Genomic DNA, 17,779 nt, shown 5'->3' with positions numbered 1-17,779 from the left:
AAATAATAATAATAATAATAATAATTGATAAATGATTTTAGTCCCAATCTGGCTACTTTGTTGCCCGTCACAAGGCAAGAGGATTGCATTATTTTGCAGAGAAAATGAGAATTGCTATTAGCGAACTAATCTACTGATAATGTAGAAGACTCGCAGGCTGCGGCTAAGCTATCTAGCAACAGTTTTGTAGCAAAATGTGTACATTTGGCTATAGGCGCTGTAAGTTAGAGCTATAATGAAATCGTATCAATAGGCATGAAGCATAAGAGGATGGTGGTAGTACACATAAAAGTTAGTGTCCAAACATTTCCACTCTTGCTTCACAATTAAAAGCAGAAGCAAAGACGAAACACACTGATCATCCACTTCCCAATTTCCTGCATTCAAATGTTCATCCAAGAACAGATTGTGTGCAAGGGTAACCAGGCAATACTGATACCCTTTCCATTAAAAGTTTATCCAGACAAACAAATTTCTTATACACAGCCAAAAGGCAACAAAAATCTAAAATTAGTTGGTTTCATAAATCCATGCACAGAAATCTGAAGCTAAATGATTTCATAAATTCATACATGTAGCATAATATTCATCTAACATGCAAGAGACAGGTCTAAAGGAAAAAGGAGTTCAAATTAGGTTCTTGAAGGTAATAGCTCTTCTTTACTGGCCATCTCGTACAGGGCAATGGCAGTTAAAACCTTGGCATCAGGTGTGGTGCGCCAGAGTTCACGATAGGGAACCACACGAACCTTAATCAACTCACCATGGTCGCGAAGACCTGTCTCTTTCCCTTGCAGCTGCATGATGATTTCCTTGTCCACTCTTCCTCTGAAAAGAAACAGGCTGATTTCTTCATCGCACCCTCCCTAACCACGGAAAGCAAGAAAGAATGCAATTTTACTAATTAAACTAATAGAAAAAACAGCAAATCTTCCTGAGAACGTCAGCTTTGATGCCATCTCAACTTTGAAGAAATGGACACAAATGCAACTCAAATCATGTACGCATATCTTTTAAGATGAAACATGAAACCTCTGAACCGATGTATTTTTCACAAATTCGAAGACCAACTTATTCAAAACATGATAGTCTAAAATGCAAGCAATTAATTAATTCTTCTTAACATGCAATGAAATTTCCCACTAATCTATATAACAATTATCTCCACCGAGAGAAAAAGGAAGAAAGAATGAAGAAAGAAAGAACAAACCGGAGAAGGGAAGAATTTGCATCCAGTAGATGGGTACAAGAAGGCTGTGAGGTCAATCATGTCTTCCAGCTTCAACTGAATACCAGTCTCTTCCTCAACCTGTCATGGCATCAACTCTTTAATCATGCCCTAATGACTTAAATCTTCCAATTAAGATTTACCATAAAGCTATAAAATCATTCTCACAAGTCATGAGTTGTAGTTGATACATCAGAGATAGAGGCCAAAGCAGCCATTAAGCAAGAACAGCACTAAAATACATGATAACACAATATGGATATCCATTGAAATAAAGTTATAAGTAGCTAATCTAAGCTAAGGCTAGAACACATATGCATGACACAAACAGATCCTGAAATTGACTGCTTAGTTAATACACCAACATATATACAGATCACTATCCAATTTCATTTCTAGCTTGAAATCCATTTTAATTCATCCATTTCAAAAGGAATAAATAAAAAGGTCAAGAAAGTTATAGAAAAATGATTTTTGTTTTACATTTTAACTCCCATCTTAGAGGGTGAAGGAACCAATCTAAGGGAAATTCTTTTGTACGCTGATAGTGAAAAACATCCCACATCACTAAGTTCGAAGTGCCACACGTGATAAAATCAAATAGAATCTGTAGAAAAAAAGATGGTCGAATTTGAAGGAACAAATTCGAGAAGATAAGAAACACATAATGATGATCAGGCCCCACAGAGCAAATTGAAACTAGAGGACAAAAGGTGTTCCCTAATTTATTCTTCCACAGCACAAATAATGACCCAAAAGTAAATTGACAAAAACACAAACATATTCACTTATTCAGGAGATAATGATATCTCTATGCTCACAAAGAGAGCAAGAAATCCAGAAGCAAAATGAAAGAGACCTCGCGGACTGCTGTGCCAACAAAATCACCATTGTCATCATCCAGCATCCCAGCAGGTAATTCCAATATAACTCTCCCAGTGGGAACCCTTACCTTAGACATACATGATACTACATCAGCCTTTGGATAATGGACCAGATTAGTAGTTCAAGAAATTCAAAGCCAAAATTTTTAAATCAATGATAAATACAAAAACACTACCTGTTCAGTGAGAATAGCATAAGTCTCACCTTCCGAGTCCAAAAGAATTAAGACAGCTACAGCTGGTCCTCGTGCGAATACAATACCTGGAACCTAAGCATGTATTAGTTCAGAAAAAAAGAAAAAAAGTGGTATATAGTCTCCAATGTGGGATACAAAGCCACATGTTCATGTGGCTCAAGAGAAAGTGAGATTGAAAATGGATTTTAAACATCAACAAAATGAATAATTAACATTAGACAAAGACAAAACACTTATTACTTATAATTGGATATACCGAGCTTGACTGAAGTAGAATGAATTAAGTTGAAGTCAAAAACATATTCAAGCCATACATTGAGATAATTGGATACCTTTTGTCCCGTTTCCTTACAAAAAATGTCTGCTTTAAACTTTAGAAAACCAATACGCTTCCCAAACATATCCACTCCCTGCTAGGCCAGCATGAATGTTGTCATTGATTTGTTATAGTAAGTGCATTTAAGCAAAAAACTAAGGGTAATTTGTGAAATTAACCAAAGTCATCAGGGGGAGGGAGAGAGAGAGAGAGAGAGAGAGAAAGCGCAACCTGAATAAGAACTTGTTTCAAGAGCATATCACCATTGGCTAAAATCCCAGTTTCGCTTTGCAGGTTTTTCAACCATTGCTTGAACAAAGTTGATTCTACAGCACACCTGCGCAACCCCATCATCTTTTTAAAACAACAGTAAACCTAAGAATCTTAAATGCAATTTTATGTTACTCGCCTGAAATCGGACTCGGAGAGACCAGGGGCAGCAACAACGTGGACGGGTTGGCTGAGTTGACTCGGGATGGTGATAGAATGAGTCAAAGGCGATGGCGATGACTCGGTGGGCATTTTGGAACAAACTAGTCTCGTTCTCGATGATCTGTAATTAAAGTGAAGAAGAGGGGGAGAAGGCGAAACGGTTAGTCGTTTAGGGAGGGTGTAGAAGAGCTGAGACATGGAAAGCTTGGGGGAGATAATTACGACGCGTCAGGTTTATTTTCACTTGAGAAGCAGGCACAGGCAGCAGGGCAATGAACTTTCTTTTAGGCCCGACCCAGACTGTTGGTTCTATTCGGCCTGGGCCGCCTGTTGGGCTTTCTGTATTGCGTTTTCTTGACTCTGTTTCCGATAAATTTTTTTTGTACTTTTAAATTTTAATATTATATGCTTAACAATTGCCATTACATTGGTTTGTTTGCTTGTTCCGGGTAACATATTAAAAGAACAAAAAAAACAAACATCCACTTGGCATATGCACTCCTTGCTTGCGTTGACAGTTATGAAAATTACAAAAATGCTTCGAACAGAGCTAGCCGACTAGCGGAGTAACTCTGTTTCCAAGTAAAGAAATTGAGGTTGTCAACGGGTACCATCCAGTACCGATTTTTTATATTATAAAACTCATACTTAGAAAAAGATTTAAATTATCAAACTCATCCATGATCTACAATAAGTTTTTATTTTTTAAAAAAAAAAATCTATCTGTTGAAAATTTCAATAATTATTAAATCCACCTGTAATTGCAGTAAATTTTTTTACAAGTTTTCTCATTTAAAATCACAATCATTAAAAATTACTTTTAATAATACATAAAAACGGAAATTATATAATTCAAACAATGAATATATAACAATAGCCTAAAAGATCCGCATGCAATATTCAATTTTATATTTTATTAATATAAATAAAAAATTAAAATCTCAATATTAAAATAAATACACAAAATACATTAATCTAACACAACATATTTTTATTGAAGGTAAATCGTCATTACCTTGCTCCATCTTTTAATCAATATTAAAGTATTGTTAACAATACGGACAATTAAATTTTGCACAGCTATCATTAACAATAAATTTTACATACATACATACATACATACATACATATACATACATGTGTGAGTGTTATATATACTCTTATTATTATTATTATTATTTTGTACTTCAAAAATTAGAAGCAATCAATTGAAATTATTTACATGCTCAGCACATGGTGGGTGAAATTATTCACTAAATCATCCGTGTATTATTTTTTAAATAAACAGAAAAAGACACTGAAATCTCGAAATTATGTTCTAATTTATAAATAGAACTCAAACTCAAAGCAGTAAAAGTAGACACCATAATAATAAATGGTAATATAACATTTTAGGACAAAGTTTATCTAACATTTAAAGATAGATAGGGGAAACAAACTAATAATCTTACGGATAAGATTGGATTTTTTTTTAATTTTTAAATTTAATTTTGATGTCATGACATGATCGAAAGATGTAAGGACCACGGTGCACAAAGATGATAACATTGTTTTTTGTTTGTTGGGCAACCCACGAAAATAACAAGAAGAATAATAATAACGGCAATAAATTAAATAAAATAAATTTTCTAGAATGTGTCCACATCTATATCCTCCACTTCACATTCTTTTTCTTTTTTCTTTTTCTTTTTTCCAAGTGGTAGCTGATATATATATATATATAGTGGGTAATAATAAATAATAATGAATCCAATTCTGCAGCCAATTTATTTTGCTTTTACTCTCTTTTGCTTCATGCTCTCACATGTTGCAATCATCAATACAGCCTCGAGAAATATAATCTTAAACAGTACGTGCAGCATGTGAGGCTTTCAATGTGTGACCGTGACCGTGACCGTGACCCTACTCGAGGTCTGATTTTTATTGGCAGTTGAGTTGACACTCACTCGGCTTTAATTTACGTATATTTATGATTAAATTTTTTAATATAATTTTTATGATTAAAATAAAAAATGTGGGTCGACAGATATCTCTATAGATATCTGATAAATTTTTGTTTTAACAACAAATCCATCCGTAACTCGCAATAAAATTTAAATTTAAAATATCAAACCCGCTGGGAACCAATCAAATTGAGCACAACGAGCTAATTTTTACACGCGAGTTTGGTCGGATTCACCGTTCAAATGCAATTTTGTCATTCCCAGATTTAACAAAATAACGACAAAAGGATAAGTTACAGAAATATGCCAAGACGCATAAGATTCATCGATGCACAGTGAGTCTAAAATTTGGCAAATTCAAATTAGTTATCTTTTCCAATAATGCAAAAGGATAAATAGGTACAGCCGAATACGACAAAATAGACACGCCTGAATATCTTCCCAGTGTTGCACCTGAAAATGAGCACCACCACTCCATTACTAGGGAAAGAGTCGTACACGTCACGTTGCCTTGGGTAGAGCCAGACTTTCAAAGATATTATAGGATCATGGTCCACTTAAAAGCCGACAAGTCCTCTTAATAATAATTGCCAACTCTGGAGAAAACAATTTATAATGCACTTCTTTTGTTGAATAATCAAAATAATTATAAATGAACATGACAAAAATTTTACGGGGAGCGGATATTCTCGGAAAATTTTTTCGTTCGGAAAGAGTATGAAGATAATTTTATATTTAATTTTTTATTTGAGAAAAGAACGAGGATGAGGTGGAATTTTCATTTTTTCTTTATTTTTTTATTTTAATTTTTAATTTTAATTTTATTTTTTAAATTATTAGTAAATAAATTATAAAATTTGAATTATAAAATTATAAATATTGATAAAAATAACAAATATCAAAATATTTATATTATTAAATTTTTAGGTCTAATTAACTAATTAAAGTTCTAAATTTTTATTTAGGACATTAAAAAAATAAGGTAAATTCTATTAGCCCAAAATTTTTATTTTGATTTTAATATTCATTAAATATTTTAAACTTAAATCTATTTTTTATTTATTTTTAGATGTTATAATTACCCACAGCAAATTATAATTTTAATATCTAATTTAATCGAATCTAATCTAATTTAATATAATATTTACTCTTGATTTGCTCCGACTTAATTATTATGATGTAAAGGGAATAGTCCACATTTATAAAGTGTCCACGCCATCATTGAAAAAATTAATTTTGAATTTAAATTTGATTTTATTTGTAACAATTTTGTATTAGACTATTAATTTATTCATAATAATTTTTAAAAGAAGTTTGTATTCCTTATATGTTGTATTACTTACTAATTTAATGTATGTGAGTTTTATAATAAATATTAATATAAGATATATTTCAAATTTTACTTTTATTTAAATTTTTTATTTTAATATGATTAATTCAAAATTAAAAATAAAAAATATATTAATTATTCAGAGATCGAAAATCTTTTAAAATTTCCTGTTATTATTTAAATAAAGAATGAGAATTCTCTCAAATAATTCTGATAGAGACGAAAAAGAGACGTAACATACACAAAATATCAAAAATAAATACAAAAATATTGATCCCCTCCCCTCGCCACCGCTCCCCATTGCCATCCCTTAAATTAACTTCCTCTTCACAAGCAGGAAATGCACACCTGAATTTGGTGTTTACAAGAGCTTCAAACAAAAGAGAGCGAGATTAAAGATGGATATGGTAAGCTGCGTACCATGGCTTCTATTCTCGTGGATTTTGGTCGTCGCTTTAAATTACTTTTCAAGAGGATTCAAATCTGGATCCAGAAGGCTTCCACCGGGACCGACGCCTTATCCGGTGATCGGAAACCTCCTGGAACTCGGCGACAAACCTCACAAGTCACTTGCTAAACTTGCCAAGATTCATGGCCCCATAATGAGTCTAAAATTTGGCCAGGTGACCACAGTTGTCTTTTCTTCTGCAGCCATGGCCAAAGAAATCCTTCAAAATCAAGACACATCTTTCTGTAATCGAACAATCCCAGACGCAATCTACGCCCACGGCCATCATGAATTCGGGATGCCCTGGCTGCCTGTGGCGACACTGTGGAGAAATCTTCGAAAAATATGCAACTCACATGCTTTCTCTAGTCGCCAACTCGATGCCAATCAGCACCTTCGGCGTAAGAAAATCCAAGATCTTCTAGCTTATGTCCAAGAAAATTGCCGTGCAGGTACAGCAATACATATTGGCCAAGCTGCTTTCGACACTACGCTTAATTTGATATCCAACACAATTTTTTCTATTGACTTGGCTGATCCCACATCAAAAACTGCGCGAGAGTTTAAGCAAACAAATTGGGGTATGATGGAAGAAGCTGGAAAGCCTAACTTGTCCGATTTTTTTCCTGTGCTTGAGAATCTTGACTTGCAAGGTATAAGGCGTCGCATGACAGTTTATTTTGGCAAGATGCTCGATGTATTTGATCGCTTGATTGATCAACGATTGAAGCAAAGACAAGAACGAGATTTCACCGAATCCAAAGATATGTTAGGTGCTCTTCTCAAAATTTGTGAAGACAAAAGCGTGGAGATTGATATAAATGATATCAAACACTTGTTTCTGGTAATTATTTCTTATTCAAATTACACTTGTTGAGTGTTAGTGTTTTGAGTCATTTAATTTGTTAACAGGTTTTGTTTGCTGCGGGGACTGATACTACTTCGAGTACATTGGAATGGGCAATGACAGAACTACTTCGCAACCCAGATATTTTATCAAAAGTCCGATTAGAGTTAGAACAAACGATTGGCAAAGGCAATCCAATTGAGGAATCAGACATCACCCGCTTACCTTATCTACAAGCAGTACTCAAAGAAACCTTCAGGTTGCACCCGGCAGTTCCTCTTTTACTTCCCCGTAAAGCCTCAGCAGATACAGAAGTTGCCGGATTCATGGTGCCAAATGGTGCACAAGTCTTAGTCAACACATGGGCTATAGGAAGAGATGCTAGCTTATGGGACAACCCATACTCTTTTGTTCCAGAGAGGTTCTTGGGGTTAGATCTTGATGTCAAAGGTCGGAATTTTGAACTAATACCGTTTGGCGCCGGACGACGAATATGTCCTGGCTTGCCGTTGGCAATAAGAATGTTATATTTGATGTTAGGTTCACTTATTAATTCTTTTGATTGGAAACTTGAAGATGGGGTTACTCCACAGACCATAGATATGGAAGAGAAATTTGGTCTCACCTTGCAGAAGGCTCGGCCCCTTCGTGCTCTTCCTATTGCCATTTAATTAGTAGCATTTTTTTTTTTTTTGGTGCTATAATGAAATGAATTTCCAGGTTGTAGCATGGACTTTGTCCTTACTCGGTATGCTTGTACAATGTTTATTCTTATTCGAATAAATCTATTTTGAATGTGAATTCAGAATTTTAGCCACTATCTTTTAGATGCTATCAACTTGATCTGTACAGATTTTAAGTGGGAAAGTACTGGCAGTAACTCACTTGTCGAAATTTTAAGGTTATTGTAACCCCGTAACATTAATATTTAATAAGATCTCGCATATACACAAAAAATGTAAAGCTATTGATCAAGTTGTTGTACGCCTTCATATATATCATTTTGAACGTGAGTTCAATGATGTTACAAATAGTGTAGCAATATGAGCCACAACACAATGACACGATACAGATATAAAACCAATTTTTTTTTCCGTTTTAGGTGGATATATAACGCGACACAATTGATTATAATTTCATATTATGACTTAATGATTTGATCAAATAAGTAATTGCCATTCTGAATGAACGAATTGCTATTATGTTCCAGTTACGTCGGAATGGGAAAACAAAAATAAAAAAATTCAAAATTTGAGATTTCAAATGAAAAACAAAACAAAAACCTAAAATTAAAAATTTTGCGTGGAAAATAGTGGTGAGAATGCTAACTGGGCCAAGAAACAAGCCCCACCCAATCGGTTTGACAGTAGCCGTGACAGGGCAGTCAGCACAGAGGCAGTGACGAGAGAAACGGAAATCAACTTGTAACAAACAGTCAACAGAAGTGCAAAAGACGTGATGGAGGAAATGACTCAAAGGACTTGGTTAACGGATTGAGATGAAGAGAAGTGTTAGATTGAATCAAAAAAAAAAAAAAAATTCTATTAAGGGCAACCTCGGCACAATCATGTTAAAAGGGTAACAAGAAAACGACTTTTCATTCATTTGTCGTCGTCGTAGAAGCCAGTGCTCACTGCGTTAAAGAACAGAGGTAAATTTAAAGGCGGCTATAAGCTAGCTTCTGTTACAAATTTTGACTTTTGAACCACTCTTTTAGATAACAGCATCTGTGGCCCAAAAGAGATGTAGTGGAGATAAATTTCTATTTTAAAGAAGGTGAAAGGCCACTGACTCTGGTGTTTCTTAGTGTTTCAACTGGAGATATGGATATCTTAAGCTGCATGTTATGGGTTTTATTCACATGGGTTTTGGTCATAACTTTAAATTCCTTTTTAAGAGGTTGCAAAGCAGGATCGAGAAAGCTTCCACCGGGACCGACGCCTTATCCTGTCATCGGAAACCTCCTGGAGCTTGGAGCCAAACCTCACAGGTCACTAGCCAAGCTCTCCAAGATTTATGGCCCCGTAATGAGTCTAAAATTTGGCCAGGTAACCACAGTAGTCATTTCTTCCGCAACTACAGCCAGAGAAATCCTTCAAAACCAAGATACGTCTTTCTGTAATCGAACGGTCCCAGACGCACTCCGTGCACACCAGCACGATGAATTCTCGATGGCCTGGCTGCCACTCTCGACACCGCGGACAAATCTTCGAAAAATATGCAACTCACATATTTTCACCACTCAGAAACTCGATGCTAATCAACACCTCCGGCGCAAAAGAATCCAACAACTTCTTGCTTACGCTCAAGAAAATTGCCGGGCCGGTAAAGCAATAGATATTGGCCAGGCAGCTTTCAATACTACTCTTAATTTTTTATGGAACACAATTTTTTCCGTTGATTTGGCTGATCACAGTTCAGATACTGCGCGAGAGTTTAGAGATATGGTTTGGGGTATTATGGCGGAAGCTGGAAAGCCTAACTTGTCCGACCATTTTCCAGTGCTTAAAAAGCTTGACCCGCAAGGTATAAGGCGTCGCATGACAAAACATTTTGGCAAGATGTTGGAGGTCTTTGATTGCTTGATTGATCAAAGAATGAAGCTCAGACAAGAACATGGTTCCACCGAATACAAAGATATTTTGGATACTCTCCTCAATATCATGGATGACAAGAGCGTGGAGATTGATAGAAATTATATCAAGCATTTGTTTCTTGTAATATTTCTTCTTTACAATTCATTTTTTTTCTTTTCTTCTTTAGATTACAAGTTATGTATTCAATTAATTTCTCTTTGGCTGCCATCTCAAACAGGATTTGTTTGCGGCGGGTGCTGATACAACTTCGAACACATTGGAATGGGCAATGACTGAACTACTCTGCAACCCAGAGGCTTTATCCAAAACTAGAATGGAGCTAGAACAAACAGTTGGCAAAGGGAACTCGATTGACGAATCAGACATCATTCGGCTGCCTTATCTACAAGCAGTAGTCAAAGAAACTTTTAGGTTGCACCCAGCAGCTCCCTTGTTACTTCCACGCAAAGCCTCAACAAACACACAAGTCGCAGGCTATACAATACCAAAGGATGCCCTAGTTTTAGTTAATGTATGGGCTATTGGCAGGGATGAAGGCATATGGGAGAGCCCTTGTTCTTTCATGCCCGAGAGATTCTTGGGGTCGGAGATTGATGTCAAAGGCCGGAATTTTGAGTTAATACCATTTGGTGCTGGACGACGAATATGTCCTGGTTTGCCGTTGGCTATAAGAATGTTATATCTAATGTTGGGTTCACTTATTAATTCCTTTGATTGGAAATTTGAAGATGGAATTACTCAACATAACATGGACATGGAAGAGAAGTTTGGTCTCACCTTAAATAAGGCTCAGCCACTTCATGCAATCCCTATTGCCATTTAAGTAGTAACATATAGTTTAGTCTTTTATGTACCACAATGACGTGAATAAGGTTATAGCCAAGGGCTTTGTCCCTGTTTGTTATGTAAATAATCATAGTTGTGTAAGTTTTCTTCTTATGCTTAGCAAGTAGCAACTATCCAATTAAATATTAATGATTAGATAAGTCAACTTTTAGGTGGGTTAAGACTAATAAATAATTGTTCGATCCAAACCTAGCACATAACATTAATATTTAAGATCAAACAAATATGTTACACATATAAAACTTAATAGCAATATACACGCAAGATCTTCATTCTATAATTTTCTTAAGTTGAAAGCAGTGTGTTGGTCCACAAATATGTTCTTAAAAAAAAAATCGAAGAGCCGATTCATCTAAATAATTAGGAGAATCTATTTAGTTTTTGTAACTGCAAGTGAAAAGATTTGAATTATTGAGTATTTTAAATTCAAGGATGAGATAATTAGGTGAATGATAGATAAATATCCTTCATTAAATAATCTGAAAAGCACTACTATTGAAGAAATTGAAATGCCTTGACCAAATGGCGATGTGTGAACATCCATCTATATATTTTTTTCACTTGTGAGTGCAATCATCCTTATCTAATAAACTTAAGAAATTTTAATGAAAATGACCTGAAAACTTGACTAAAGTGAAATTGAAAGTGACACTAAAAAAAAAAAAAAAAAAACCCACTCTTCAAGTGCCCCGGACACTTATCAAAATATTCGGCAACGAAAGTAATATAAGTTTAGCACACTTATGCTGCGTTTACTTGTCAGTAATCGGAATGAGCTGGAATCAGAATGGGCTGGAATGAAAATCAAAATAAGTTGTTTACTTGACCTACAACAATCGAAATCGGAGTGGACTGAAATCTCATTGATGTGTTTATTTTATTTTAGAATCAGAATCAGAATAAGTTAGATTGTAACAAATTACTAAAAAGTACTTAATTAATTATTTTCATAATTATTATTTTATATTTTAATTATAGTGAATATATGTGTGTGTGTGTGTGTGTAATACATCATGAATTGTTTTAGGACTTTTTGATATTAAAAAAGTTTGGTATTGGTATTAAATTATATTTCATTACTAATATACATAGTTTAGTATTTAAGGCAAATGATAAATTTGTCCAACGAAAAAATTTTATAATTCCTTTTCCTATCAAATTTTATGGTAAACCAAACAATGAAATTTCATTTCACGATTCTTCTCTACTAATTTATTCTCCCTTTACCTTCATTCTTCTCTTTTCCTCTCCTCCCCTTTTTTCAAACCAAACATGGCCTAAATTTATTTATTTATAGGCATTTGTTGTGTTATTGTGTATAACTTGAGCTTATATTGTATATAATATCCAAAAAAAAAAAAATTGCATAACAGGCAATGCTCGAGAGAATACAAAGAATTAAGCGAAAATTATATTTTATACTATTTTTTATATTACAGTTAAATTTACAACTATTAGTTGAATTTATATGATATTCTTTTATTTTAATTTTTTTTGGCCAAATGATTTTTATGTTTTTTTAATCATATAAATATGATTTGTTTTTGATGAATTTATAAACGTCCACAAAGGATCATGAGCTAATATAAAATTATAAAGAGCTTATATTGTATATAATATAAAAAAAAAAGAAAATTACATAATGATGGGGGCTCGAGAGAATACAAAGAGTTAAGTGAAAATTATATTTTATAATATTTTTTATATTACAGTTAAATTTACAACTATTAGTTAAATTTATATGATTTTTTTTATTTTAGGTTTTTTTTGGGCCAAATGATATTTATGCTTTTGTTTTATAATATAAATATGATTTATTTTTTATGAATTTATAAATGTGCACAAAGGATCATGAGCTAATATCAAATTATAAACTATACACACACACACACCTTGCATCTAGTGAAAAAAATCACATGATACATGTAACAAATTTCTATTATGTTCCAGTTACGTCGGAATGGGAAAACAAAAATAAAAAAATTCAAAATTTAAGATTTCAAATGAAAAACAAAACAAAAAACCTAAAATTCAAAATTTTGCGTGGAAAATAGTGGTAAGAATGCTAACTGGGCCAAGAAACAAGCCCAACCCAATCTGTTTGACTTTGACAGTAGCCGTGACAGGGCAGTCAGCAGAGAGCCAGGGACGAGAGAAACGGAAATCAACTTGGAACAAACAGTCAACAGAAGTGCAGAAGATGTGACGGAGGAAATGAATTCAAAGGACTTGGTTAACGGATTGAGATGAAGTGAAGTGTTAGATTGAATCAAAAAAAATCTATTAAGGGCAACCTCGGCCAGTACCGACTGCGTTGAAGAACGGAGGTAAATTTAAAGGCGGCTATAAGCTTGCTACCGGTCACAAATTTTGACTTTTTAACCACTGTTCTAGATAACAGCATCTGTGGCCCAAAAGACACGTAGTGGAGATAACTTTCTATTTTAAAGAACGTGAAAGGCCACTGACTGGTGTTTCTTAGAGTTTCAACTAGAGATATGGATATCTTAAGCTGCATGTTATGGGTTTTATTCACATGGGTTTTGGTCATAACTTTAAATTCCTTTTTAAGAGGTTGCAAAGCAGGATCGAGAAAGCTTCCACCGGGACCGACGCCTTATCCTGTCATCGGAAACCTCCTGGAGCTTGGAGCCAAACCTCACAGGTCACTAGCCAAGCTCTCCAAGATTTATGGCCCCGTAATGAGTCTAAAATTTGGCCAGGTAACCACAGTAGTCATTTCTTCCGCAACTACAGCCAGAGAAATCCTTCAAAACCAAGATACGTCTTTCTGTAATCGAACGGTCCCAGACGCACTCCGTGCACACCAGCACGATGAATTCTCGATGGGCTGGCTGCCACTCTCGACACCGCGGACAAATCTTCGAAAAATATGCAACTCACATATTTTCACCACTCAGAAACTCGATGCTAATCAACACCTCCGGCGCAAAAGAATCCAACAACTTCTTGCTTACGCTCAAGAAAATTGCCGGGCCGGTAAAGCAATAGATATTGGCCAGGCAGCTTTCAATACTACTCTTAATTTTTTATGGAACACAATTTTTTCCGTTGATTTGGCTGATCACAGTTCAGATACTGCGCGAGAGTTTAGAGATATGATTTCGGGTATTACGGTGGAAGCTGGAAAGCCTAACTTGTCCGACAATTTTCCAGCGCTTAAAAAGCTTGACCCGCAAGGTATAAGGCGTCGCATGACAAAACATTTTGGCAAGATGTTGGAGGTCTTTGATTGCTTGATTGATCAAAGAATGAAGCTCAGACAAGAACATGGTTCCACCGAATACAAAGATATTTTGGATACTCTCCTCAATATCATGGATGACAAGAGCGTGGAGATTGATAGAAATTATATCAATCATTTGTTTATTGTAATATTTCTTCTTTACAATTCCGTTTTCCTTTTCTTCTTTATATTACAAGTTATGTAGTCAATTAATTTCTCTTTGGCTGCCATCTCAAACAGGATTTGTTTGCGGCGGGTGCTGATACAACTTCGAGCACATTGGAATGGGCAATGACTGAACTACTCTGCAACCCAGAGGCTTTATCCAAAACTAGAATGGAGCTAGAACAAACAGTTGGCAAAGGGAACCCGATTGACGAATCAGACATCATTCGGCTGCCTTATCTACAAGCAGTAGTCAAAGAAACTTTTAGGTTGCACCCAGCAGCTCCCTTGTTACTTCCACGCAAAGCCTCAACAAACACACAAGTCGCAGGCTATACAATACCAAAGGATGCCCTAGTTTTAGTTAATGTATGGGCTATTGGCAGGGATGAAGGCATATGGGAGAGCCCTTGTTCTTTCATGCCCGAGAGATTCTTGGGGTCGGAGATTGATGTCAAAGGCCGGAATTTTGAGTTAATACCATTTGGTGCTGGACGACGAATATGTCCTGGTTTGCCGTTGGCTATAAGAATGTTATATCTAATGTTGGGTTCACTTATTAATTCCTTTGATTGGAAATTTGAAGATGGAATTACTCAACATAACATGGACATGGAAGAGAAGTTTGGTCTCACCTTAAATAAGGCTCAGCCACTTCATGCAATCCCTATTGCCATTTAAGTAGTAACATATAGTTTAGTCTTTTATGTACCACAATGACGTGAATAAGGTTATAGCCAAGGGCTTTGTCCCTGTTTGTTATGTAAATAATCATAGTTGTGTAAGTTTTCTTCTTATGCTTAGCAAGTAGCAATTATCCAATTAATGATTAGGTAAGTCAACTTTTAGGTGGGTTAAGACTGATAAATAATTGTTCGATCCAAACCTAGCACATAACATTAATATTTAAGATCTAACAAAAATGTTACACACATAAAACTTAATAACAATATACACGCATGATCGTCATTCTATAATTTTCTTAAGCTAAAAGTAGTGTGTTGGTCTATAAATATGTTCTTAAAAAAAAAATCGAAGAGCCGATTCATCTAAATATTTAGGAGAGTTTATTTAGTTTCTACAACTGCAAGTAAAAAGATTTGAATTATTGAGTATTTTAAATTCAAGGATGAGATAACTAGGTGAATGATAGATAAATATCCTTCATTAAATAATCTGAAAAGCACTACTGTTGAAGAAATTGAACTGCCTTGACCAAATGACGATGTGTGAACATCCATCCATCCATATATTTTTTCACTTGTGAGTGCAATCATCCTTATCTAATAAACTTAAGAAATTTTTAATGAAAATGACACTCTCAAAAAAAAAAAAAATCATTTTCCACTCTTCAAGTGCCTCGGACACTTGTCAAAATATTTGGTAATGAAAGCAATATAAGTTTAGCACACTTATGCTGCGTTGACTTATCAGTAATCGGAATGGGCTGGATCAGAATGAGTTGGAATGAGAATCAGAATAAGTTGTTTACTTGACCTACAATAATTAGAATCAGAATGAACTGAAATCCCATTGATATGTTTATTTTATTTTGGAATCAGAATCAGAATGAGTTAGATTGTACCAAATTACTAAAAAGTACTTAATTAATTATTGTCATAATAATTATATTATATTTTAATTATAATGATTATTTATTTATATGTTTGTATGTACAATATATCATGAATTGTTTTAGGACTTTTTTTATATCAAAAAAGTTTGGTACTGATCTTAAATTATATTTCATTACTAATATACATAGTTTAGTATTTAAGGCAAATGATAAATTTGTCCAACGAAAAAAAATGTAATTTCTTTCCCTATCAAAATTTATGACAAACTAAACAATAAAATTTTATTTCACTATTATTCTCTACTCCTTTATTATCCCTTTCCCTCCATTCTTCTATTTTCCTCTCCTCCCCTTTCTTCAGACCAAACATAGCCTAAATTTATTTATTTTTAGGCATTTGTTGTGTTATTATGTATAACTTGAGCTTATATTGTATATAATATCCAAAAAAAAAAGAAAATTGCATAACGGGCAGCGCTCGAGGGAATACGAAGAGTTAAATGAAAATTACATTTTATACTATTTTTTATATTACAGTTAAATTTACAACTATTAGTTGAATTTATATGATATTCTTTTATTTTGATTTTTTTTGGCCAAATGATATTTATGTTTTTTTAATCATATAAATATGTTTTGTTTTTGATGAAATAATAAACTTCCGCAAAGGATCACGAGCTAATTTAAAATTATAAAGAGCTTATATTGTATATAATATCAAAAAAAAATTACATAATGGCAAGGGCTCGAGAGAATATAAAGAGTTAAGTGAAAATTATATTTTATACTATTTTTTATGTTACAGTTTAATTTACAACTATTAGTTGAATTTATATGATTTTTTTTTATTTTAGGGTTTTTTTGGGCCAAATGATATTTATGTTTTTGTTTTATAATATAAATATGATTTTTTTTTTATGAATTTATAAATGTGCACAAAGGATCATGAGCTAATATCAAATTATAAACTAGACCCCCCCCCCCTCCGGCGGGATCTACTGAAAAAATCATATGATACATATAACAAAAGGATCATTAATCATGTCACTGAAACTCAACAATCTAGAACTAAGGAAATATTATAAGGGAATTACTATATTAGAGATGTTCTAACTTAGAGTATTTTCTATAACCATTAGATTTTAAATTAAAATTATTATTAATTTTTTCAACTTTAGATTCAATAGATGCAATGTACGCTTCAAGTTAAAGCATGTCCGACATAATTGGACCCATATTTTAAAATTGTCATCGAGGATTGAGGTTTTCATGAATATTGAATCCCAATATGGGCTTCCGTGGGCTCCGAGTCCCACTGCTCACAAACCCTCAAATTTACATTAGAAATTTGGGTTTTTGTTCGGGTTTTTTTTTCGTGTATAAATATATATAATTAGATGGAAGTTAGATTTATTAAAATTATTGTTTTTGCACGTAACAATGGTGTCGTGGTGTAGTTGGTTATCACGTCAGTCTAACACACTGAAGGTCTCCGGTTCGAGTCCGGGCGACGCCATTTTTGGTGTCAATGAGTCTAAAATGGTATATGACCCTCTCTTTAACTTTAGGTGCAGACTGTTCTAACTTGCAAATGGATGTTCGAGTTTAATTAGTGTGAGTTAGGTTTTATTTTTTGCGAATTACATGTCTGGTTGAAATGCATAATATTAAATATATTTATATATATAAGCGATAAAGCGGATTTAACCAAAAAATAAAAAAC

General features: G+C 33.9%; 4 protein-coding genes and 1 non-coding gene across 5 annotated transcripts; 4 read left to right on the top strand and 1 right to left on the bottom strand.

Moving 5' to 3' along the window:
* Positions 1–496: 496 nt before the first annotated feature.
* On the bottom strand, positions 497–3,306 carry LOC102620274 (nudix hydrolase 14, chloroplastic). Its single transcript, XM_006477269.4, has 7 exons — positions 3,035–3,306; positions 2,857–2,962; positions 2,642–2,719; positions 2,289–2,381; positions 2,088–2,180; positions 1,211–1,309; positions 497–866 (listed from the first exon to the last, which is right to left on the bottom strand). The coding sequence occupies exons 1-7, from the start codon at positions 3,253–3,255 to the stop codon at positions 633–635; spliced, it is 924 nt and encodes a 307-aa protein (XP_006477332.2). The 5' UTR covers positions 3,256–3,306; the 3' UTR covers positions 497–632.
* Positions 3,307–6,605: 3,299 nt separating this feature from the next.
* On the top strand, positions 6,606–8,426 carry LOC102619984 (geraniol 8-hydroxylase-like). Its single transcript, XM_052435650.1, has 2 exons — positions 6,606–7,622; positions 7,691–8,426. Exons 1-2 carry the CDS (start codon positions 6,729–6,731, stop codon positions 8,294–8,296), a joined length of 1,500 nt encoding a protein of 499 aa, XP_052291610.1. The 5' UTR covers positions 6,606–6,728; the 3' UTR covers positions 8,297–8,426.
* Positions 8,427–9,325: 899 nt separating this feature from the next.
* On the top strand, positions 9,326–11,159 carry LOC102619701 (geraniol 8-hydroxylase-like). Its single transcript, XM_006477267.4, has 2 exons — positions 9,326–10,342; positions 10,440–11,159. The coding sequence occupies exons 1-2, from the start codon at positions 9,449–9,451 to the stop codon at positions 11,043–11,045; spliced, it is 1,500 nt and encodes a 499-aa protein (XP_006477330.2). The 5' UTR covers positions 9,326–9,448; the 3' UTR covers positions 11,046–11,159.
* Positions 11,160–13,489: 2,330 nt separating this feature from the next.
* On the top strand, positions 13,490–15,283 carry LOC102619397 (geraniol 8-hydroxylase-like). The gene is made up of 2 exons (XM_006477266.4): positions 13,490–14,460; positions 14,556–15,283. The coding sequence occupies exons 1-2, from the start codon at positions 13,567–13,569 to the stop codon at positions 15,159–15,161; spliced, it is 1,500 nt and encodes a 499-aa protein (XP_006477329.2). The 5' UTR covers positions 13,490–13,566; the 3' UTR covers positions 15,162–15,283.
* Positions 15,284–17,498: 2,215 nt separating this feature from the next.
* TRNAV-AAC (transfer RNA valine (anticodon AAC)) lies at positions 17,499–17,572 on the top strand. Its single transcript has one exon. It is a non-coding gene; the product is annotated as a tRNA-Val (tRNA).
* Positions 17,573–17,779: the final 207 nt, after the last annotated feature.

This window comes from Citrus sinensis, chromosome 3 (assembly GCF_022201045.2).
Source record: "Citrus sinensis cultivar Valencia sweet orange chromosome 3, DVS_A1.0, whole genome shotgun sequence".
NCBI classification, from domain to species: Eukaryota; Viridiplantae; Streptophyta; class Magnoliopsida; order Sapindales; family Rutaceae; genus Citrus; species Citrus sinensis.
This window is presented reverse-complemented; position numbering and strand designations above follow the sequence as displayed.